Source organism: Nilaparvata lugens, chromosome 3, assembly GCF_014356525.2.
Source record: "Nilaparvata lugens isolate BPH chromosome 3, ASM1435652v1, whole genome shotgun sequence".
Lineage (NCBI taxonomy): Eukaryota > Metazoa > Arthropoda > Insecta > Hemiptera > Delphacidae > Nilaparvata > Nilaparvata lugens.
The window spans coordinates 93793658-93820118 of record NC_052506.1 but is presented as its reverse complement, the minus strand read 5'-3'; the positions used below and the strand labels follow the sequence as shown (position 1 = coordinate 93820118).

Genomic DNA, 26461 nt, shown 5'->3' with positions numbered 1-26461 from the left:
CCTCCTTTTTCTTTTCCTTCTTCTTCCCCTCTTCCATCTTTTCATTCACCGTCTTCCACTTTTTCTTCTCCTACTTCTCCTTGTTTTTCCGTCTCCTTCTTCTTCTTCCCCTTTTCCTTCTTCTCCTCATCCTTTTTCTTTTTCTTCTTCTTCTTTGCCTCTTCCTTCTCCATTACTATGAGTAAATAGATCTGATTTCTACCTATCCATTAAATTCCCACTGAAAAGAGGTCTTCATAATCCAATGTTATTTGAATGATTACATTTCTCTACATTTTTCACCTTCCTCAATTTTTTCTTCTTCTTCTTCTTCTTCGTCTTCTTCTTCTTCATCTTCTTCTTCTTCTTCTACTTCCTCCTCCTCCTCCTCCTCTTCTTCTTTTTTTCTTCTTCTTCCTCTTCTTCTTCGTCTTCTTCTTCCTCCTCTTCTTCTTCCCTTCTTCTGCTTTTCTTCTTCTGCTTCTTTCTTCTTCTTCTTCTTCTTCTTCTTCTTTTCTGCTTCTTCTTCTTCTTCTTCTTCTTCTTCTTCTTCTTCTTCTTCTTCTTCTTCTTCTTCTTCTTCTTCTCATCCTCCTCCACTACCACCTCCTTCTCCATCACTTCTTCCTCCTCCTCCTACTTCTACTCCTCCTCATTTCTCCTTCTTCTTCTCTCCATCCTCCTCCACCACCACCTCCTTCTCCTTCACCTCTTCCTTCTCCTACTCCTCGTCCTTTTCTCCTTCTCATCCTCTTCCTTCTCCTCCTCCTTCTTCTTTATCTTTCCATTCTTTTTTTCCATCTTCTTCCTTTTCTCCTTTTCCTTCTTCTTCTTTTACTTCTTCATCTTCTCCCTTTTCTTCCTACTTCATATTCTTCTCCTATCTCATATTCTTCATCATCATTCTCCTCTTCTCTTCATTTTCTGCTCACCATCCCTTACTATGCACCACTTCTCAACCTTCACTCGTCATAGCTATTCACACTCTATTTGAAGAGGGCCAGCCCACTTGAAGCTGGTACTTTTTAGCGGTTTTTGCCTTCAATCAGGATATTGCGGCGTTTACTCTTTGAGCAGCGAAGGCAGGCGCCATGCAAAAGCCGAAGATTAAAGCCAATAAATATGCATTAGGGAATAATAGTGGCAGCTGGCTTCTTTGCTTTCCAGGCAACGGGGCTGGCTGTTGGCTGGTGCACCACTCGCACATTTCACGAGTCTGTCGCTTTCAACCGAGCTCCTTCTTTTCCCATCTCTCCACTCCAAACTTTTGCTATTCTTGGCTATAACTAGTGACCCCCTGGGTTGGAGAGCTCGCTCAAGAACTTTTGTACCGTAATCTTTGAGGCCCGCAACTTGTGATTGAACAGAGGTTGAAAACCCACAACTGCCTCCTTAACACAAATCATAATAATGTCAAATTACTATAAATTATAATATTATCATGAAAATTCTCATGCACAATTAATTATATATAAATAAACTATAATATTAAAATAATAATAAAGTAATGAACTATTATACTATTGAACTAATTAAATAAAGTGATGATGCAAATTAATAATGCTGATGAGTGCATAAGTATCAAATTATATAATTAAACCATCATATAAAAGTAATAATAAAGTGATTAAACCAAAACTTACTATTGAAGAAATATGAAAAAGAAAAGCATTACTCAAAATGTATCAGTAACATACTAACAAAAACCACCACAACTGCAACAAATCCAATACCACAAATAAATTCAATCACCAGACACATAACTGAAAAAAAAGTTTCAAAGTGAAAAAAATAACAAAAAATGTTCATCAAGTTACTATGGAAATGCAGGAATGGGTTAATAATTAATGATGATGAAGATGATTACTAAGACGATGTACGATGATGATTATGCCGACCCTAATAATGTGATAACTACAATGAAGATGACAATAATTATGATATGACAACAAAGCCCGAGTGATGATGCAAATTATTTTTTTTTTAAATTGAGTCTGCAAACTACTCGTATCATGCTGATAAGTGGATTAATATCCCCATCCACAAGAGAGTTACATGCGCACATTATTCAGAAGGTTTTCACATTTACGTTTAAAACTAGACTGACCATCAGGAAATATATCCAAATCCTTACTGTGCATATTATACAATCTAGTTGTTCTATTAATTGGAGAAAAGTACCCTACCATGGTACGGCACCTATCGACAGAGAAGATTACTTAATTATGGAAACAGCTAAATATTTCTTCCACAATAATGATTTGATAGTAGATTGCATTGGGTTTCATATTTGGAATGAAAAATTACTCCGTCGCTTCAAAATCTTTGTCCCTCTTATGAATTCGAATTCATGATACGAGTACATGATTCCTATACAGAGTTCCAAGAGAAAATGAATGGCGAAAGCCGCACATTGATATCTCACCCCCGTATCAGTTTGTTGATGTATAAGTTGTAATAATTACCAGCTGAAATCTTGTGTCAGTGTTTATATTGATCTGTGTTTATCTATCATGTGTCAGTGCATGAAGGTCTGTCTGTGTGATAGCGTCCAAATAGCCTCAGCTGATGTTATGAATGAATGAATGGCAAACTGTTCTAAATGCATTCAATGAATTCTTCAGCCGATTAAATAATTAATCACAACATTTTTTTTTCATTTTGCACTTTCAATGTTATTTTTATATCCTGAAAAAGGACGAAGTAATGAGTCAATATTGTTTTCTAAAGAACTTGACCTGTGAAAAGGATCGAAGAATACGTGTTGAAAATTTGAAGCTATTCTTTTTTAATTTATTATAAAACATACAAACAGACGGACAACGACTTTGGCCTTCAGTAAATCAAAAGTGAGAATTCGCTGACGCTCGTTCAATAACAATCTCTCACTTATTCTGTCCCCAATTCTCATTATATAACTAATAATTCCCCAATTCTTTTTGTCTGATCTATTGCTGCAAAAGAGAAGATTCAATAATACTGTATGAACACTAAAACTGGTTCACTAATTGGAGGAGAATCTATGAGATAGTGATATGATAAATTATTATTTAAGAGAATTTAGTGCTCTTATAGCCTAATAATCAGCTAGTATTCCTATTTGATTCATCGTTGAAGAGTTGTAAGGAGCAAAAGAGCACAAACGAGAGAGCTAAACGTGTTTTAGAAAATAACAGACTTTCAATAGTGAATAACTCGGAATTTATGTGATAAATACAAAAATATTACTGAAAGAAACAAATTTTACAGGCTTCGATCTTACACAGGGTACGCGTGCTGCTAAAACGTATTATTTCCTATAAATATATATATATATATATATATATTATATATATATATATATATATATATATATATATATATATATGCGAAAAACATAAAATACTCACCTAAACAGTTAAATGTATGTATCTTGGTTTAAGTGCAGTAGCATATACTTATATTTATTTTTTGTAAAGCTTTTTTGTATTTTGTTCGTGGCAAATAAAATTCATTCATTCATTCAAAACAGATTAAACCACACTTTGAATGCACATACACATGATTCCCAGATATTCTGGTAAATCTCAGATCACAAAAAACTCTATAGAATTGTGTTGTTTATTCCTTTTGAATACTGAAAATCAAGTTATTAAGCGCGATGTGATCAGAAAACATACTCTCAAACGAAGGGCTCACTTGTATACGGAACATCAACACTTCTATCAATAATACCAAGATAGATAAACGTTAAGAAGTAAGGAAGAAAGTGAGTGAGTGAGTGAGTAGGAGAAGACAACCTTGGCAACAGTTCACGATGAGTTTCAAATCAAACGAACAAGAAAGGCTGTCAGCTACAATTTGCCAGGGTGGAGAAAACCTTATCTATCACCAAGTTGGATGAATGAAGGAGAAAGGAAAAGAAGAAGAAGAATGAGAAGTAGTAGTTGTAGTAGTAGAAAACAGAGAAAGAAAAGAAGAAGAATCTACGAAATTTCGTTCTCCTTCTTCTTCTTTTTCTTTTTTTTTCCTTCTCCCTCGCCTTCTATTTCTTCTTCTTTCTTTTTCTTCTTCAATACCACATCCACATCCAGAAGAAGAAGAGGAAATAAAGGAGAAGGATAGAGGAAGAAAATAATGGAGGAGGAGAAACAAAAAATCAGGAAGGAAAAGGGAAAGTAAGATTCCGGATGAGAGAATGAAGGAGAAAATGATGATGGAGGAAGAGGAGGTGATGAAGAAGGTGGAGACATAGAAAAAGAAGAAGAAAGAGATGAAGGAGAAGAAGAAGAAGTAGAAAAGGAGAAGAAGAAGAAGTAGAAGAGAAGAAGGATAAGAAGACAGAGAGATAAAGGAGGAGAAGAAGGAGTAGAAGAGAAGAAGAAGAAGAAGAAGACAGGATGAGGAGGAGGAGGAGGAGGAGGAGAAGAGGAAGAAGAAGAAGAAGAAAAAGACAAAGAAGAGGGAGAGAAAGAAGGAAGGAGTGCCGATTTGTGTTAAAAATGGAGAAGATTGGCGAGAGAAAGCAAAGAGTGACAAGAACGAAAGACGATGATCATAGAGGGCAAATAGCGAAAGTGAAAGAAATCCTTAAAGTTGTCGTCTAGAGTGGGTATATATGCCAGGGGCTAGAACTAGTGTATTCCATCAATCTTACCCCTTTCTCTGCCGCCAAAAGTGAGTGACTTCCCAAGCCTGCTGAGGTACCCTCGCTCTCGCCGTAACCATCACTTTTATTGTTTTCCTTTTTTCCTATCCCTCATCCTCTTCTATTCCTTTTCACACTGCATTCCACTTTCGCACGCCCGCTCACGTGATGGCTTCCGGGATTCGAACCCTTTTCCAAGCGAAAGGAAAAGAAGAGCAAAAACGTTCCAATACGGAATGTTCCCTGAAATCGGTTCGTATAAGGTCTCACTTTCTCAGAGAAGTCAAATATATAAGTGCAAATTATCTCATATGCATGGATATATTTCGTGGAAAATGTCCATCAATAAGTGATGTCCAGTCATCCGATAATCAGACTGCAACTAACTTCAGACCTGGTCTCATTGAATTCCTTTGGAAATCGTTATAACTTCCCTGTCAGATGGAAATCATATTGAACTTACTTTCACTTTTACGAGAAATACGAAGCGAGCGTTGAGAAAAATTATCAGTAAACTTTTCCTGATAAAGTCAGTCTTGAAAGGTCTGTCGTGGAAAACGCTGTGCGCTTTTCCAAGTTTGAAAGCAGTCTATATTCATGAACTAATACATAAGTTATGATGTCGAACTTGCATTACACAAGTATTTATCATATTCTGTTGCGTAGACTGGGTAGAAGTTTTTGATAAACTGCCCTGGCAAGTTAGGTGGAGGATAATTTATGTAAGAAAACTATTTTAATACGATTTTCCTTCAAGTTTCAGGAAAATGTAGTCTTGTGATAAAGTAATTCCAAAATTGAAATATTTTCCGTTAATTCTCAAAAATATGAATACATTATTATTATATATGTGTATATATACAATATATAATATATATTTGATTTTTGGTGATGCTCTCCAGTGACTATGGTAACTTCATGCTCTGTATATATTGTATAAATGGAAAATAAATTGATTTGATTTGATATTGCAAATTAATGAAAATCATCAATAATGGGACCTGGTATTTTTGAAAAATAGGATTTTCAATCTTGTATCCTCTCAGAAAACATCATCGTACTCAAACATATCATGTAAATAGCTCAAGCAAAATAAACATTAAATTGAAAAACTACTCAAATACTCCTTTACGGCAGTGAGTCGTGGGTAACTCTACTCTATATGAGAGTAGAGTGCAGGCGGCAGAGATGCGATTCCTCCGCAGAACCAAGGGCTACGATCGCAGAAATCATTTTAGTAATGAAGACATCCGATCTGAGCTGGGAATATTCAATTTGAATGAAAACGTTCTAGAATACCGAATACAATGGAAAGATTATATAAAAATCTGGTGTGGCGCACTCACACAACTTTCCTTGCCGTTATGAAAATTGATCAACTGACGCTAGTGTTCCCGCGCAACTCAAGTCTACTATTTGAAGATCTAAGCCAGCTGGTGACAGGACAACGCTGCAGACACACGAAGTCTGCTATCTCTTCATAGTGAATGATTTAATAGAATCAACAGTTGCCAACAGTTTGCAATTTAATAAACTTATTTTCTCGAACATCGAGCTTATTTTCAATTTTAGCTGAAAATGTTACTGAACATTAATTGTAGAGATTTTCATGCTCAATCTTTTTCAATAAAAATTTTTGTTTAAACTGTATCTGAAGCCTGATAATTGAGAATCTAAAATCAAACTTTGCATAGATGGGGCAAAGCTCCTGAAATTTTTACAGATATGGGACTTGTAGTTGATAGAGCTCATCAATGACTATTTAAGGTTTGAATTTGATCAAAATCGTTGGAACCGTTTTCGAGAAAATCACGAAAAACCCTGTTTTTGACAAAATTTTCGCCATTTTAGCCGCCATCTTGAATTGCATTTGATCGAAATTGTTCGTGTCGGATCCTTATAGTGTAAGGACCTTAAGTTCAAAATTTCAAGTTATTCCGTTAATTGGGTGATGAGATATCGTGTACACAGACGCACATACACTCATATACACACACACACACACACACATACACACACACACACACACACCTATTACCATAGGTAAGGAAAGTATTGCAATTTCTAAATTACCTATGGTAATAGGGCAAGGAAAGTGAAAATAATGTCTGCAGAAAGGCTTCCCCTTCAAGTATTAAATTATTCATTTATTTATTTGCAAATATGATAACAAATCATATACGTATCATTATAGACTAATTGAAAGGCCACGTGAAAGAAGGCAATAAAGTATATTTTATGTATGAATGTAAATTTTTGTAACTCTTTGAACTCTCTAACTACTGTATAAGCTGTTTGTAAGTCGGAAAAGGCAATAGCCTTTTAATCCTTCCACGCAAGATGATGATGATGATGAACTACTAAATAAAATGACAAAAGTTGAAAATATTAAATTTACATGTTATTCCTTCCTCAGTCATTTGTATAATGTGGTAGTATATAATTGAATCAAAAAATGGAATAAAATGAACAATGAAAGTAAGATATGATCAGACAAAAAATTTCCGAGTTGGATAGAACGAACTCATCTACAGGCAGCATGAAGAACCATCCACATTCTATTAATTCGAGAATAATTCAACAAAGTTTAAGGGATTGAACTTTGAGCGGCGAGTGCCCGAGGCAAGACGAGAGAAGAGAGAGAGAAACGGAGAGAGGCAAGAGAGCCAGCGAGAGAAAGAGAAAGAGGAGAAAAAGTACAAACGGAGCAGACCAAACTCATTCCAATACCTCCTCTAACTCATAACTGGAAGTCTCCTAAATCTTCAGCACAGCTTTCTGACTTTGCAATGCCGTTGCACTTTGAGAACAGAGAGATATATACAGATATATAAAGGAGAGAACAGTGAGCACCCTTTCAGATTCCAGTTATTTATTTGTTTGCGGTAGTGGCATACCGTTCTCAAACTGAAATCTAAGAACTCTCTGAAACACTCAGCTTTTTGCATCAAAAAGTACTACAATACTTGGAGAAAGAGTCTATCAAGTTCGCTTTTCAAGAATTTGCAATGTTCTGGTTGGAATGATTATTCTTTTCTAAATTTCTACGAAAAAAATATAATCAGGAAGTAATAAGATGCATGTTATGTATATGTATGTGATGAAATATTCTGTGTATTAGTGGAGTGAGTAAAATGTATTTTAATTAATGAAAAATCCAGGTCATATCTTAATCTCACGTACATCTTACCTCCAGCTATCTATCCACGTGTAAACTCATTTAATCAACTCCTTTTTTAATGTACTTCTCTTCTACTCGTATATCTCCTCCATTCCTCATTTTTATCAAATCCACTGTTCTTCTTCTTCTTCTTCTTCTTCTTCTTCTTCTTCTTCTTCTTCTTCTCCTTCTTTTTCTTCTTCTTCTTCTTCACCCCCTCATCCTCCTCCTACTTTATCTTTTTCTTCTTCTATTTCTCCACCTTCTTCTTCTATTCCTCCACCTTCTTCCATTTCTCCACCTTCTTCTTCTATTTCTCCACCTTCTTCATCACCTCCTCCTCCATAATCATCTTCTTCTTTATTTCCTTTCTTCCGGTATCTTGCTTCCTTTCCTTTTCCTTCCTGATTTTTTGTTCTCCTCCCCATTATTCTCTTTCTTTATTATTCCATTATTCTTCAGGGCTGCGCCCTAACTCCGCCCTCCTAGGTAAAAATAAAGGCAGCTATTCTATTCTATTATCCCACTTCTCCTCATCTACCTCTCATTTTTTTCTCTTCGGACACCCCGCTTTTTTGCCTCATCCGAATTTTATTTTTTCCTTTCCCATAAATCTAGCTACATCCCACTCTTCTGATTTTCAATTATTATCAAATTCATGTCACCGGTTTTTTCGTCAGGCTCGTACATAGATAATAATTCATCCCATTTAGTTGTCACACTAATTAGCTTCATTCAAATTACTGGAATGCTTGAATCGGGTCACGCAGAACCTGGTTTTTCTATATAAAAGGAGTAAAACGTATTTCTTGTTCTGTGTTTTATGTAAGATTCTGTGTATATGTTTTCCACTCTCCAGTCTACACTACACTCAAGTCAGATGAGTTTGATCTTTGATGAGCAAGCTACTTCAATCACGGTATAAGAGTCTCCTCTTGAGGCTACCACAATATGGATTGAAGTTTTGAGGTTCAAGAAAAAGTCCTGTCAAACTATACAGGAGTGATCCATGCGAATACATGTTTAGCCTACTAATAGAAACTAGAGTAAATTTCTATAGCTACTTACAAATTGCCATGTAGATGGTACAAAGTTTAAAAAAAATTTGATCATCATCAGTTTACCTGTACATTGTACATTTATTGAGAATAAATCAGAATAGAATATAAAAAACGTCTATTGGATGAATAAACTACCTTAAGCGAACCTTAAAGAGGCTGCTTGACAAGGTACCATATACAGAAACATGTAAATTATATACATCAGTGAACGATATTTCCACAAGAGAATTCATAACAGTTAATATTATCATGTTATTAAACTAATTAATTGTTGGCTCAGCTCTCAAAAACTCAAAAGTTTGATAATGTATACTCCACTTGAACTTACATACAAAAAAGTACAATCAACGAAACAATCGTGATTGATAATTTGTTGAGGCGAGTAAAACTGTAATTTCCGTGAATAAAACAGAATTCGCGAAAAACAAGAAATTAGAGTAGTATCCTCCACGAGCCATAGTAATTCTATTATTATTACCTTCTCATCGTGAAAATTCTGCTCTCCCACATATACAGTAAGTGGGAGGGAGAAAGAATAGCAGATTGGCTCATAAATTTCGATGTAATCTTTGCCCAAGTTAATTGACAGGGAAAGGGGAAAAGGCTCGCTATTCCCTGATTCCCTTGCTAGGCAATATATCACAATTGACGCGACCGGCTAAAAGCGAATGAGCACTGAGAAGAAAGAGTAGAAGAGAGAAAAAATAAAGAAGAGGATTGAAAAAGAGGAGAGGTAGGGAGAGACAGGAGAGGTAGGGAGAAAGAGGAGAGGTATGGGAAAGAGGAGTGATAGGGAAAAAGGAGAGGTAGGGAAAAGAGAGGAGGTAGTGAAAAGAGGAGTGGTAGGGAAAAAAGGAGAGAAGGGAAAAAAGAGGAGAGATAGGGAGAAAGAGGAGTGATGGTGGAGAAGAGGAGAGGTAGGGAAAATTGTGGAAGAGAAAGAGGAGATAAAAAGGAATCGCTCACGTTCATCGTTCAGTAATTTCACTCTTCTGATATTCGAGAACCGCAAAAAGTCAATTTCTGGACCAGAAAGTTGGAATTCACACATCACGGAATTGTATCCCTCGAATATTAATTCAGCAAAATTACTAACACTCGAAGGATTTTACACGAATTCAACTCCATTTGGAAGAAACTTGAAGTGTACAACACTCATTGTGGATTGTGATGAAATTAGTTTTTTAGATGTCCGACACATTTCAATTGGTGTAAACTGATTTCATTAGAATAGGAATGATTTGTATCAAGTGGAATTTGAATAGTTGCTACTCCGGTTGGGAGAAGAAAGTACCTATATCTAACGCCAATAATTTGAATAGGATTAATCCCGCTTGAGAAATTTAAATGCTTAATGGCAAGTATTTGGTGTTCTAAAACAGATTTTGTGTTACGTAGATAGCAGAATCAGACCTTCTTGAAAGTCCAGAAATCTAGAGATTCAATAAAGAGTATTGAATCCATATATTCAATTATACAGATTTAATAGAGAGTATTGAATCCATATATTCAATTCTAGAGATTCAATAGAGAGTATTGAATCCATATATTCAATTCTAGAAATTCAATAGAGAGTATTGAATCCATATATTCAATTCTAGAGATTCTATAGAGAGTATTGAATCCATATATTCAATTCTAGAGATTCAATAAAGAGTATTGAATCCACATATTCAATTCTACAGATTCAATAGAGAGTATTGAATCCATATATTCAATTCTAGAGATTCAATAGAGAGTATTGAATCCATATATTCAATTATACAGATTTAATAGAGAGTATTGAATCCATATATTCAATTCTAGAGATTCAATAGAGAGTATTGAATCCATATATTCAATTCTAGAAATTCAATAGAGAGTATTGAATCCATATATTCAATTCTAGAGATTCAATAGAGAGTATTGAATCCATATATTCAATTCTAGAAATTCAATAGAGAGTATTGAATCCATATATTCAATTCTAGAGATTCTATAGAGAGTATTGAATCCATATATTCAATTTTAGAGATTCAATAGAGAGTATTGAATCCATAATTATATTCAATTCTAGAGATTCGATAGAGAGTATTGAATTTATGTATTCAATTCTAGAGATTCAATCTAGAGATTTTCCAAGTCCTCTACTTTGGACTATACTCAACTAGCCGCATTGATCCATATACAAGAGCAAGTGAGCCGGTATCCATATTATTGAACTTCTGAATTATTATGAAACAGGCAAAAGAGTGAAAAAGAAAAAGGAAGGAGGATGGATCTCGGCATAGAAATACGCGATATGAGGAGAAGAAGAATAAATTACTTCACAATAGGAAGGAGAAAGATGAAGAATGAGGAAGATAGTGATAAAAGAATAACAGGAGGAAAAATTGATCGAACCAAAAGAGGAAAAGCAGGAAAATATATTGAGAATTCTGTGAAAAAACAAACAGCAGATCAAGGAATAGAGTAGGCACGTTCATCCCATGAGAGGAAAAAGAAGGAATATCAGCAGAGCAAAAGATTGAGAAAGAGGGAAGAAGAAGCGAAATTTCCCTTGTTTCTGTTAGGGTTTTAGAAATGTGGGATAAACAGTGCACGTCATGTCGATTCAAAGTTCAGGTAGGCATGAAGATCAATTGGTTAAGCGAAACACAAAACAACGTCATATTTGGACATTTTCATGCTTTTCTGAACGAAACCTGGTGACTCTAGTGGAAGAAGAAGACAAATGCACGGTTGCAGGAAAACTTCAGCCTGGAAGGAAGTCAGTAGCAGCGGGAGAAGGCTGGAAGAGTTGAGGGGGTCTCAATCAATATCTAAGCCACTATTCTAGGCTTACTCAAGACAGGGGTTTCCAGTCATAGAGATAGAGTGGGCATAGAGACAATGATATAGACAAGAAAGAGATAAAGAAAGAGAGAGCGAGAGTGAGAATATAAGGCAAGGATAAGGAACATTAGATGATGATGATAATTGGAGGAATGTGGGAGATTTACGAAATTAAAGAGAAGTATAGAGATAGAGAGGGCATAGAGATGGTGATAAAGATAGAGATTGATTGATCGATTGAGTACTTTATTTATGTAGATTACAATATATACTGGCTTATACACTTATATACAATAGCTCACAATACAGCAAAATTATAGATGTATTTACATAATATAGACTAAGAAAATAATTATTGAACTGTATATGATATGAAAAAGCAATTTGTAATATAATAACTATAGATAATAATTATATTGTTATGCATCTACATAAATTGGCGGAGCTTTGGATATCAATGTCCATTCTTCGGAAAGAATATTTAAAATATCCTGCCCACTAACTCTCTACCAAAAGAGAGAGAGAGAGAGAGAGAGAATATAAGGTCAGGATAAGGAACATTAGAGGAGGATAATTGGAAGAATGTCGGAGATTGAGGGAAGTAAGGAGAAGTAGAAGGGAAGATGTGGAGAAAATAATGAAAATTAAAAGCAGAATGGTAGAAGTTGTGAAATAAGGAAGCAGAAGAAAAGAGGGGAAGATGAGGAATGAAAAGAAAGAGAAGATACAGGGGAGCAAGATATGCAAGAATTACGATAATTTTTATTAATTTATTGTACAGAACACTATATTGTCATTAAGGCGAAACTAGGCTGAACATTTACCATTTTACTCCAAAATTTTGATGAAAGGTTAATGTTATCCAAACAAAGTGTTATTAGTTAAAGAAATCGCACATCACTGCTTCGCCACTTAATCAGAGAAGAGAAGACTCGAAAAAGGAGAAAACATGAGAACAATTTTAGAAAACTGTGGATTAAGAAATAAAAACAAATAGGAGTAGCAAAAATGGAGAGGCAGAAGGAGAAGAAAAACCTTGGGAGAAGTAATAAAAAAATATGGAAAAATGAGGGAAAATAATGGAAAAAAGTAACAAAATGTGACTAACCTGACCATCTATCTATAAGGAATATGGTTAAGGGTTGAGAGCGAGAAAATGTAAGAGAAAGGGAAGAACAAGTAGAATAGTATACGCAAAAATGTAGGTGACGAGAATAAGATGAAACAGAAGATTTTGAGCGTGAGGAGAAAGAGCAGAGCAAAAGATTGAGAAAGAGGGAAGAAGCTAAATTTCTTTTGCCTCTCGCTGAAAAAGCAGTCTAAGCAATTCTCGTCACATGCAGCTGAAATACAGACTCTGGCTCTCACACGTGAAACATGATACACATACGATAAAAGCACTAGTTGTTTAACATCAGAAAGTATCCCCTGATATTGTTTGATAAACCGTACGTGTTTCGAGGAACAGGTGTTAAAATATATTTCACGTTGTAGACGTGTTTGTGAAAATTTCGTGTTTGTTGTATAGTCTATCATTTATTATTATTGACCGAGCGAAGTGAGGTCCAAGATTCAAATCGACGGTTTGGCATTTCTCTTAATGTTTAAATGTTTGTATGTTTATATGTTGCGCATTTACGGCGAAACGCGGTAATAGATTTTCATGAAATTTGACAAGTATGTTCCTTTTTTAATTGCGCGTCGACGAATATACAAGGTTTTTGGAAATTTTGCATTTCAAGAATAATATAAAAGGAAGAAGGAGCCTCCTTCATACGTCAATATTAGAGTAAAAATCAGACTATAGAATTATTCATCATAAATCAGCTGACAAGTGATTACACAGATGTGTGGAGAAGCCAGTCTATTGCTGAAAGGTCTATAGTTCCAATCAGGTACTTGTGGATGAGAATATTGCGTGAGGTCTACTGTTCACAGAAATAATAGTAGTCTTTTTTCTATCTATCTTCTTATCTATTGATTATAGTCTTTGTTAATAATCTATTATTTACAATTCAATTATATTTCATTTTACACTACAGTAACCTTGGAGATTGAAGTTATGCTTGAACACAAGTATTACTATAAGCATCTACTGATCTACACTCTGTCGGATAATCATTGTCAATTCATTTGTGAATTTCAAATGAACCAACACATTCGGATTTGTGTAATAAAAGTGGATGAATGAAGAAAATATTGAATGAGTCAATAAATAAAATAATGAATAAATTACCATCAAATACAAAAGAGATAAGGAGTACTTATTGAGTTCTGTGTTTTTTACTCACTAAAAACGAACTGTCAAGCTGCGTTTACACCAAATTTATTAACAAAATGTTTGTTTTTCCGTCCTTATAGATTGAATATAACTTATCAAACACATGATGCGCATATGTATTTGTCAAGCTCCGTTTAACCTAATAGAATCTATAAGGACGGAAAATAAACATTTTGTTAATAACTTTAGTGTAAACGCAGCTTGAAGTTAAAATACTCACTGTGATCTTTATACTGGTTTCCTTTCGTAACGTAGAATAAAACATGATAACGACTGATAATATTTGCCAGATTGGATTTGAACTCATCAAACATTGAAAATTGTTAATATTGAGTGTTATATTTAATATTTATTCGTTTTTGTATTATTTGTGAATTGCTCTTTACTTCTGAAAATGTGATAATCATTCACAGAAAGTAAAGAGGAGGTCTTGTGGAGCATTGCTCAATAATTTAGATGGTTCAAAATTGTGTAAACAATATGTAGCTATCAAATAGGTTTCATCAGAAACACTCGCAACAACATTCAACAACAACTAAGCCAATTCAATTAGTCTCATTATTGTGCATTAAACAAGTGAGACAGGCATTGACAGGCTTTATGCAGTGTAGTTTGGAAGGGCAGCCCAATCAGTAGCTCCAGCTTTGCCAGTCCAATCAGAGACACTCAGCTGTCGAGAACTTTTGATCTGCGTTTTAACGGTGACCTAATTTGGAAAGCGCATGAATAACAGAAGCAGAATTGAGCCAATAGCGTCAATTTCAACCCCCAACCATCACAAATTCAGCCTAGCTCCTACTCCCTCCCGCCCACACATAAACCTATGTGAATTGTACACCTTGAATTCATTACGAGGAGGAATCATGTTTGCGAGTGTGTGTACCCACTCACTTGTACCAACAGTGAGATCATCCATGTTTCGAAGTCAGCATCTGATAAACATGGGTTTGGTGTCCTTGTCTGTCGTTTAATTAAACAGATAACTCCATCCAAGAAATATGAATGTATGCACCAAATGTATGACATCTGGGGGTGAAGAAAAAATTTTACAGCGGGTTCAGAATGACTGATATAGGCAATGCCCGAAGATTTAGAAATTTAAAAATGAAGTTGGAAAAGGAAGAAGTGGATGAAAATAAGATATAATGGAGAATGGAGAAGAGAATAAATAGACTGGTGAAGGAGGAATAAGGTGATGTTTCATTGGTTTGTAATGTAATGTTATTAGATAATGTAATTATCTTAGGTTATGTTTAATTTGTAAGGTAATGTTATTGGATTATCAGTAAATAAAATGTAATAAAGAAGCAGCAGGAGAAGGAGGAAGAGGTGAGGAGGAGTAGGTGTAGAAGAAGCAGAAAAAGAGGAATAAGAAGGAGTGGAGGGAAAGGAGAAGGAAGAGGAGGAAAAGAATGAGTGGAAGGAGAAGGATAATCAGTAAATAAAATATAATAAAGAAGCAGCAGGAGAAGAAGGAAGAGGTGAGGAGGAGTAGGTGGAGAAGGAGCAGGAAAAGAAGAATAAGAAGAAGGAGTGGAGGGAAAGGAGAAGGAGTGGAGGGAAAGAAAAGGAAGAGGAGGAGAAAAAGGAGTGGAAGGAGAAGGAGAAGGAGGAGGAGGGTTAGGAGCAGTAGGAGGAGGAGGAGGAGTGGTGAGAGGAGGAGGAGGAGGAAAAGGGGGAGGAGAAAAAAATACCAAAAAGTAACAGAAGAAAGTACAGAAGAAGATGAAAAATGAAGTGGAAAAATATAACAGTGATGCACTGAAAGTAGATGATGAAGTGGAAGAAAGACATGGATAAAAATTAGAGAGTGACTTATGGGAGGGGAGAAGGAAAGAGGAAGTCTGAGTGAGAGAACTAGTAGGATGATGAGGAAAGAGTGAACATTATGGAAAAATGAAAAACATAGTTGGATAGTGAAAAAATTAAAATTAAAAGAGAAATTGGTGAAGCAAGACAAGGGAAAGAAGAGACTTGTGAATGAGTGTGCGAACTAAAAGAATGATGTGGGAAAGTGAACATTATGAAAAAATGAAAAGCTTAATAAAATAGTGGAAAAAGGAAAATGGAAAGAGAAAATTGGTAAAACAAGAATATAGAAAGAAGAGACTTGGATGAGGAAAGAGAATAAAACATATTATGCACTTCGATTATGATACTATGCCTGGAAGTGGCACAGCCAATCCTCTCTTACACTCCACCTTTGAAAACATAAATGGGAGATGTAGTAGAATGAGAACTAATGGATAAGCAGACGCGGAAGCGAATCAGGAGGAGTGAAAGGAGAAGATGAGATGAGTGAAGAAGATGAGAAGCACCTTCGATCAAGTGTGTGTTTGTTGAACAAGTTTTAATCGTGTAATAGGAGAGTGACGCTGTTCACCTGAACCGAATAAATTCAATCCCATCACTTCAAACTAATCAAAACTTGGATGATGAAGAATTCACTAACTTCTAGTCCGCACACAGTACTAGAGATTGGAATTTATAATTGATTGAGCTGGATGGATGATAATAAATCCCCTGGGCAAAAGTTTGGTTCAATCAGTGGACGACTGTGCAATGACAATGAATTCTATTTGAAGGAATTTCTTCAAAGTGTAATTGGAATGAAGTAGAACAATAATGTTATATAATTATAATGGTGTATAGTAATATATGATTCAATGAAATAGTATAATTCTTTTCTCTATAATAATACTATACAAAAAAGTTATATAACAGTAATACTATTTATATTGGCGTATTTAATGTAATACTAATCGGGTACAGGCTTATGATCTCGTAACCTAGATTCTATTAACCGTGATCCCAGTCACGCCAAAAACTATTGTAATTTAATGATTATTTTTATTTGTAAAAATATTTCTTGTATTTGGCAATAAATTCATTATTCATTACTCACTAGAAATGGGGATGGAGTTGCGACACACCCAATCCTCTTTTATTTATTTATTTATTTATGGAGACAACAGGTTACCCCTAATGTGTCTCCGCCACAAATACAACAATACAAGATTATTATACAATGAAAATACAATGAACAAAGTAACTTACAATAATTGCAATATTGTTAAAAGTAAAAAACTATAGAAATACAAGAGAAGGATAAAAATAGATGGATACAATAAAATAATTATAAAACGGAATATAGAAATTAAAAGATTCTAAAATTAAAATAAAAATGTTACAAAGAATGGATAAAACTAACAAATGAATGTCAGAGGACTGATACCTGCCAATGAAGCAACAGAATGAGTAAGAAGTACGTGTACATAGTGCAATAGATACACACCTATATACAGCAACAGATAATCGACAACACGACTGAGCAAGGATATCTCACAATAGACTGTTTAATATTCTATAAAATTTTCCACGAGAGAACCAGAAGATGTCCAGTTGCCCAGAGAAACAGTTGAAAAGTCTTTGAATTCTGTTGACCGGAGAATTATAGTGACTCACAGTTCTGGAACGGGGCACAAAAAAAGAGAGAGTGGAGCGACGTGATATGGTAGATATATAAATATTTACATATGAAAGCAAATATGGGGAATCTATTTTATTATTTAATAAGCTATGAAGGAAAATTAAAGACTTAACATCTCGTCTTGTTTTTAATGATTTCAATTGAAACATATTTTACCCTGTACCTTCAAACTCATAAATAAATGAGGAATGGAATCTCCATTTATTGTTGATCTACATTCGAGATTATGAGAGGATAAGTAAGAACTGCTTCCGTAAAATCTAAAATCTTTGAAATAATACCTTGGAAAATGAACGAATAACTAGAAAACGACTTACCAGGAAAAGATGTCGAGTCAGCAATAGACGCAGAATCGCTGTCGTTGTGCGTCGAGTCGTTCTCGGCAGCACTGTCGTGTGCTCGACAGCACTCACTGCAATGGCTGCACATGGCTGCCAATCCGCGCGATGATCCAGCTATGGCGACGGCCAATCACAGACACCTATTCTAACTGGCCACGCCCACACCGCTGAAGGCTACTCCCCCCGACCAATCACAGACCGACAACTATTTCTTGCACTTGCTGCTTGTTTAGGACATATTCAAGTTCAATATTCCAATATAAATTGACCAATCACAGTCCAGATATTCTCTACAAACAGTTAATCGAAGATTATTGATGGTCTATGAATCTTCAAATCTCAGATTAACAACATTTTGGTCAATCATAGAATATCAATCATCTGTTATTTTGTCAATCATAGATTATTCATGATTGATCTACAATATCAATAATAATCTTTTCTTCTGTCGATCATAGATTATTCATAAGTATTTCAGAAGATCGCTATTCCAACAGGCCAAACCTTCTCTGCTCAATACAACATTACTTACTTGCTGCAAAGCCACTTTTTGTTCCTCCTTCAGCTAGGATTAGTCAAATTAGTCAATCAAAATCAAGTCTTCCCAGCCAATCACAGTCATCTTTTTCCACAGATTCGGCTAGTATTCTCACTGATGTTATAATTGATTGATGTTAATTATCTATGATCAATGTTCTCCTTTCAACCAGATTTCTCAAGAAACTAAATGCAGACAACCATTGAACTCCAACTTTGTAGCATCAAGACGGCCTTCGATTTATCAATTTATTGATAATAAACATCTAATATTTTGTGATGTATATGATTAAAATTTGTTATCCAATAATAATTGACAATATAGTAGGAATTAAATCTTCAGTCATCATGTGATATTGGTCCAACTTAAATCGAATAAGTCTATTACTATAGTGGAAATATTAACCACAATAAACAACTGTTCAGTTCCCTCTACAAACTCTCTTCATAGATCCTCAACCTTCAACTAACGACATTTCAATAGCTCAATACGATTAGTGTAGTCGATTTCACAAGTTAATCATGAGAATATTACAAGATTGTCTCTTTACATGATAATTCTGTTAAAACAAACATTAACTCACGCACGCACCCACAACTTCATCTATTAGCCTGATGACACATTCAACAATGACATCAATTTTTCTAAAATATGAGGTCTATACAATAATTGATAACTTTCCTTGCATCGAGCCTTAATAGGAATATCAGAATAAGACTACATTGATATCGAAACAGCACGCACCACACCACACAATAGAGTTCAACGTTAAAAATCCTTCCTGCAGATAGGTTAGGAAAACTGATGAGTAATCTCAAGTTTCACAATAAAGTATTTTAGACAAATTTTCACTTATATATGATTACTGTAAGTTGTATGACAGAGGGTAAGTAATGCAATGGATTTGTAGATTATATGAGGTGAAACCCCTACTCTGATACATCCGTCTCAGTGGAATTTGTTAGCAACACTGCTTGCTGAGTTCATATGCTGTTGGCTGTTGCCGTATCGCAAATGAAGCCATACCACAGCCATGTGTATCGTGACATAATCAGTCTGTTGTGATTTCTGGAAGGGATGATGGGAGTGGATAATGTTGATCAATATTAGAGCTCTACTAGTGCACATACTCACTGGATCAAAACATATAAATTATTTGTGATGGGATGGAGTGATCTATTCATTTATTTTTAAAATAAGGTTTTTAGGGTTGCAGATTCGTCTACTAGTGGGTTTAGACCATAGAGAAACAATAGCGTAAGTAGATATCCTATGGTATATTGCGTTTATGTCGCAACTTTTACTGTTATCTCAAGCCGACTGCTGTCGATTATTGTAGATTTTTACTGTTTTGGCCGGGTGAGATTGTATGAACGGCTCAATATGAGAGACTGCCAGCGTCACATAGCTTTATGAGAAAGAACTACGTGGACTATCGGCTTGAGATAACACAAAAAGTTACGACATAAACACCCTATACCATGGGATATCTACTTATGCTATATGGTTTAATCTCTCATGAAATAATTAACTGATTGGTTTTTAATGACTTGACAATTCTATTTTGATCACATTGTATCATTATTAAAATATGGTGTGCATTATTACTATAGGAAAGTATGGTCAAAGAGTCAACAAAAAATAATTCTTTTCATGTTGGTAAGATTATCAGCTAAATAAGATTCAGTTGATAAGATAATGCATTTCCAAGCGCTGATTTTAACAAATGATAGTTGAAAATATCTCGATTTTATTAATGATATAATGATGAAACTATTTTAAAATATGAAGATCAACCCAAAATTATTCAATTTGATAGTTCCACCAACTAATTGTTATGTGTAATTGTTTAGTTCACTCTTCAATATTGGGATATTGTTGAATACCCCATGATAATAGCCTATAATATTGAAAATGAGTGCACAGCATCAAGAAAGGTGGTTTGGTAATGGAGAACGCTAGATTTTTTAGGGAAGATAGAGTAATATTTCCAATAATAATTAAAAAAAGTTTTGTTATGTTTGAAGTTTTAGAAGAATAGATCGTACAAGGTATTGACTTGATTATTATTATTATTGCATGTAAGACGTAGCATTATATAGTAATGAATAAGAGCAAAATTGTTGGGAATTAAACAACGTAAAACTTCCATATTCTCAAGACAATTAAGAAATTAAGACTGCAATAAAAATTGTTATTCTCAAAGGTGAGAGCACATGACCTAGCATACTCCGTTCAAATTTCTCAAGTTTGGATTGAAAATACATTTTTTATAACATAATTGACAGTTCAAGCTTAACAATAATTAAGAGTTTATAATAAGAGTGTCATCTAGAAATTATATAGAGTGATAATAGAACAATTCTCAATTGCACGTTTGAAATAGGCCACATTGTCGCATAGTGTGGTTGTTGGTGGGGGGGGGGGGGGTGACAATCACTTGCCTGGTGTGCGTGCGTGAGTGCGCGAGGCTTAGTAGTAGTTGGCGGTCAAGGACTGAGGGGCTGTTGACCCCCACTCGGAAGCGGGGGGTGTATTAGGGGGGCTTTCGAGAACCCGGAGACCCGGCTGCGGCAACAACCCAACTCAAACTGAACTCAGGACTCAACTCCTGAGTCCTGAAGGTCCACCCATGTGGGTCAGGGGGTGGGGTAGGGGGGCTAAGAGGGCGCAATATAGGACGAGTTTCGGGTCGATTTGGGTGGTTTGTGCGCATGCGCTGGTCTAGCCGACGCCCCACCCACCCCTCAGCCGGACAGAAAATGTGCAGCTCTGCAGCTGGTGACCTTAAGGGCTGCTGCAGCTGGTGACCTAAAGGGTTACTCCAGCTGCTTCAAGATCCATATGAATAGATGATGATAAGTTTGAATGTTTGATTAGTAATATTAAATAAGTGTTTTCGCAATAAAAAAGTGATGAAATAGTATTAAGATGACAGGAAAGTGAATCGATAATTATTTGAAGGATTAGTAATAAGGATGTTGGACAGAAATTTTGTAAGAAAAATACATTCTAAAATATCAGTGGACTAATGAATGGAAATATTGTCTAATCTCATTGCAAGAACTTTAACTATAGTTATAGAATCAAAATTTTTGGAGAGAAATAGTACAGGCTCAGCCTAGTTTTTCCTCCAATGTCATAATTGTATTATGATTATAGTAAAAACACTTCCTTGACATGGGCTACTTTTTAAATTAATAAAACAATATAAGATCTTATAGCACCATTTATTTAAAAAAAAACTTTAAAATAGTTTAACAACTAGTTTCGGTGATATCACACCATCGTCAGGTTATAAAACAAAATAAACGATGGTTTGATATCACCGAAACTAGTTGTTAAACTATTTAAAAGTTTTTTTTTCTAAATAAAGAGTGCTATAAGATTTTATATTGTTTTATTATGCTTATAGTGTTTTATACAATGAATAAAAAATATGTATAGTAGTTTTAATATAAATAAAACTGTGAATTTATTTTTGCAGCTAAAAATATCAGAAACTTTGTCAAATTAAAATAAATGGTTCAAGTGTTTGGCAAAATCTCAGATACAAAAAAAAAAACGTTAAAATAGTTTAACAAATAGTTTCGGTGATATCACACCATCGTCAGGTTATAAAACAAAATAAACGATGGTGTGATATCACCGAAACTAGTTGTTAAACTATTTGAAAGTTTTTTTTTTTAATAAAGAGTGCTATAAGATTTTATATTGTTTTATTATGCTTATAGTGTTTTATACAATGAATAAAAAATATGTATAGTAGTTTTAATATAAATAAAACTGTGAATTTATTTTTGCAGATAAAAATATCAGAAACTTTGTCAAATTAAAATAAATGGTTCAAGTGTTTGGCAAAATCTCAGATAGAATATCACTCTTGGAAACACGTACGGAATACTATTTTCAAATATGAATCCCAAATATTGTGAAAACTGCATGTTGATTACCTAGATTTGATTTGAATTTCGAGGAAAATTCCCATAATTGTAGTCAAATCGACAATATAAGGAGTACTGACTATAACTCAGATACCATCCTCCAAGACTTGGATGGCAAAACCTAATTCCAGTCAAGATGATAAACTGGTTTATACCGTTGCACTACATTAATTACACTCAAGCTAATCAAAATAGTCTACGAACATTGAAAGAAATATTTTAAAAGATCTCCAACGAAATTCCCTCAAACCCAGAAAGAAAATTCTAGTTTTCAATCTAGAATAAAAAAAACAATGAAACTAGTGAGCATATTTATTTCTGCGTTGAATTCAATACACATCAATACTCAGAATTATATCACGGGAATTCATTGTATCAGAGAAATGGGAAACTACCACACTGCCATTGGAACGATGAGTGATGATTGTTGTAGTGTTATCAAACATAAAACTGATGTAAACTATACTGAATTATATATTCTAGCTATATTTTATACTCTTTGTGCTCCGAATTGAAGCGAATATGAAGCTCCGAATTGTTATATACTCTGTATAGCAATTCAGTATAGTTTACTGTACATTTGCACATATTGTACATTATACAGTATTATACAGTATGTTGTTGAACTTGTTTAAAAACGTTTTCAAACTCAAAACTACTCCACACTGGACTGAACTCTTCCACCGTACCGCAACTTTCTCTCCATCATCTCTTCTCTCTATGGTCTATACCTTCTTCTCTGCTCATTTTATATAATACCTCTCACTACTATCTTCCTCTCTGTCCCTCTCACAACTTCATCCCTTGAAAAGGTAAAAAAAAACAACGCCCTAACCTCACCTCACTAGGCCTCACCATTTTCCCTCACTCACTAACCCGCTTATCCCGGCCACGTTTTTCTCTGAGCAAAATGATAAAATGGGCTCTGCTCCAGTGAACAAACTTCATAAAAGTTCTCCCTCAACATTATTTTATAACGACAGGCCTACTCCCTCCCCATGTTCAACCCCTGACCCCTCATACCGACACGGTAGAGCATGTGCACTTTTTCATTTTACGATACAAAACACCGAATTGCACTCGTTCAAGGATTAGAATATACATAGCTTCATCGGTGTATTGAATTATTTTTCAATATTATTCAAGAACTGAAGTAGTAATGGTGGCAAAGCATTGGAAACGGTGCTGATGTTCTATATAATGTGTTTAGCAACCAGTATTCGTGTGTCTATAAATGAATACTTCTGGTAAATAAAACTAGCACTATAGTAAGGTCCACGTTATAATGGCAGTGGATAAAGATAGAAGAATAGCAATGCCGATCCTCTGCATTAATTAATTATATTTTTACACTGTCAAAATCATAATTGGCATCGTTGTGGACCTAGTAAATGATAGTAACACCGGCTTTGTCAAATGATAGGCAAGGATAGCAAAGCCAAAGTAGATCAAATACTGTCATTATAACGTAGACCTCACTATAGATAGAAAATAGGTCTATTCTTGTCTTTTTTAAGGCTATTTTTGAATATTTAAAAAATGAAATATTCAAATATTCTTTATATACAAGAGGAATTTCATATTTATGCGGCGGCAAAATTAAATAGAGATAAAATAATAAATTTAACTCAATAGAAAAAGAACATCAAAAATTCGTATTTCTGATAGAATCATGCAAATTTACGGTACTTCTTCTTCTTCTATATGCCGGCTCCGCGACGGAAATTGGCGATCATCAATGCAATTTGGATTCTATTGACTGCAGCTCGGAACAGAGATGTTGAGTCAATGTTGAACCACTCTCTCAGGTTCTTTAACCAGGATGTTTCCTTCTTCCAGGCCGGCGTCTTCCTTCAATCTTGCTCTCCATTATCAACTGCAGGAATCTGTACTAGTTTATAAAATTACAGTACTAGTTTATAAAATCATATGAATATACTAACATATATGATCAAAAATAAGAATCTTGCATTAGTATTTAATATCGGGGCACCGAGCTTCGCTCATTATTTTTATTTGTTGATAAACAGGACACAATTCTCTAAAATGATCGTGTTTATATTTTACACCTGGCTATACGTCAGCTTATGTATTTCGGGAATGCGATATTTTGATTTTCCACAGAATCACTCGCTCACTTTTTACTATCCACAGACGACGAAAGTCTCAGCTGTTTCAGCCAAGGATGAATTAATTATCCTTTTAATGTCGTTCTGCGAGTTTTCCAAGGATGAGACCTAGTGCAAACGGATTTTTATATCATAAACCTACTATGTTCCAAATTTCGTGGAAATCGTTATAGCCGTTTTCGAGATCCGTTGAACATAAATAACCACATAACCAGATATAAAAATAACCAGATATAAAAATATAAACAGACATACAGAAATCTCTTGCCTAATATAATAGGATTTATTTTCCAACCACTTGAAAATGGCATTAGTAGCCGAAACATGTCGTGACGATATAATTTAAAAAGGGTACTCAGATTTATATTTCTAATTATAGGTCTACTCTTCAATAGATTATCCAATAAAAGACAATTGATGAGAATCTATTGAGATAATACATATATCTTATTATTTTACCAATAGTTTATATTTGTATTCTATTGACAAAAGTGGCAATATTATTGTAATACCTTTTATTAACCAATGATTTACAAACCAGAAATCCTGTATTCAAAATTCCTTCCATTTCAGTGAAAGGAGCATTGTAATAGTAGTAAAAGAGTACCAGCATCATTGAGATAATTCGTATAATTCAACAGTTGTGAGAAACTTTTCAATGAAATACGAAAAATCATTCCTATTCTATGGAGCGAGATAAAAACATGGAAAATGTTATAGAATGGTGAACACAGGCATTTGAAGAATCGCAAAATTGAAAGAACTTCGCTATTTAGAGTGGAGTAAAGAGTGAGGGGGAAGAGAGAGTGAAGCCAATTCCTCGAACAGAAATGAGAAAGAGTTTTTATTTGGGGAAGAAAAGTTGATTCGGTACAAATGTAAAGAGTTTTATCGCTACAGAAGTCCTCAAAAGTTCCGAACGGCAAGGGAGATTAACATCAAGAACAATATTCTTTTTATTTTCTATCCTTAAGGAATTTCCTCGGCTTGGATGCCTTCAGACTTTGAACACCAAAGAAGTTGCCTTTGAAGAAGTTGTGTTTGTGTTGGAGAAGTTCACATGAGTGAGTCATTCTTCAAACCACTCAACAATATTAAATAAGTGATGAAACAATTCTTCAATTTTTTTTTTTTTTTTAAGAAAAGATTTTAAACTATGATAGTATCTATTTGATTCAAAATTTTCTCGTTTATCTGAGTATTCAAGAGCGTAAATTGTATTTTAAAAAGTGAAAGTGACATAAGGTATTAACATTTTGATTTGAACTGTATAGTATAAATTGGAAATGGGACAGTTTTGGGCATGAGCCTGTTGTGTCTTCCCTCATGTTGAGTATTTGTACACAATGTGATATAAATAAAAGCTCTAGTTGTTCATCACATTTTTCAATAATTTTGATACTGAGATGGAAAATTCCTATAACCTGCAACGGATTCTGATACAACATTAAAATCAAGGACGGCAACCAAAATCAAACAACAAAGATCACAAACAACTGAAATGGAAAACCTACTTCTAGAAATTAATCCTCTTTTGGACTCAAGCCAAAGCCACAAATCCCTTAAATCCAATCAATCACCAAAATATCCCGTCACCAGTAATACATCAATAACAGAGACAACAGAAACATAAATTTGTATGGACTTTGCAATCTTCATGCACTCTGACTAATTTAAGTGCATCTCAGTTACTAATTTAGGAAACGTTCCCTCTAGTAATTTATTGAAGATTTTTTTAAATTTTTCTGAGTGATTGCTGATCTACCTTCAATGTTGTGCTGGTTTGTACTAAATGGACAACATGAGATAAATAGATATATACACTCAGCTTACTGGTATAAGCAACTTACTATTATTATAGCAACAAGATCACATACATCCTGTATGCTTTCAAAATTGGAAGATCTGAGAAATTATTTATATTTTTGTATTTCTACTTAACCGAAATGCAACTTCCAAGTCATAGTAGTGAAAGTGATTGACCTTGAATTTACTGAAGAACATATACTTCCTATCTGTTTCTGTAGTTATTTTTCAGAAATTTTATAGTAACTTAAGTTCAAACTTTTAATCCACTAGAGATTAACAATAATTTAT

At 34.5% G+C, this 26461-nt stretch overlaps 1 protein-coding gene across 27 annotated transcripts in view; it reads right to left on the bottom strand.

The window, feature by feature from the left end:
- The window catches only part of LOC111059276 (coiled-coil domain-containing protein AGAP005037), a 346739-nt gene that overhangs the window by 240357 nt on the left and 79921 nt on the right, over positions 1-26461 (bottom strand). Inside the window, exon 1 of one of the 27 annotated variants that reach the window (XM_039425118.1) lies at positions 17730-18487. The exons of the other annotated variants lie outside the window; for them this stretch is intronic. Within the exon in view, the coding sequence (XP_039281052.1) occupies positions 17730-17841 (112 nt within the window). The 5' untranslated portion in view covers positions 17842-18487. Of the gene's footprint in view, positions 1-17729; positions 18488-26461 lie in introns of those variants that run through there. 27 annotated transcript variants of the gene reach the window in all.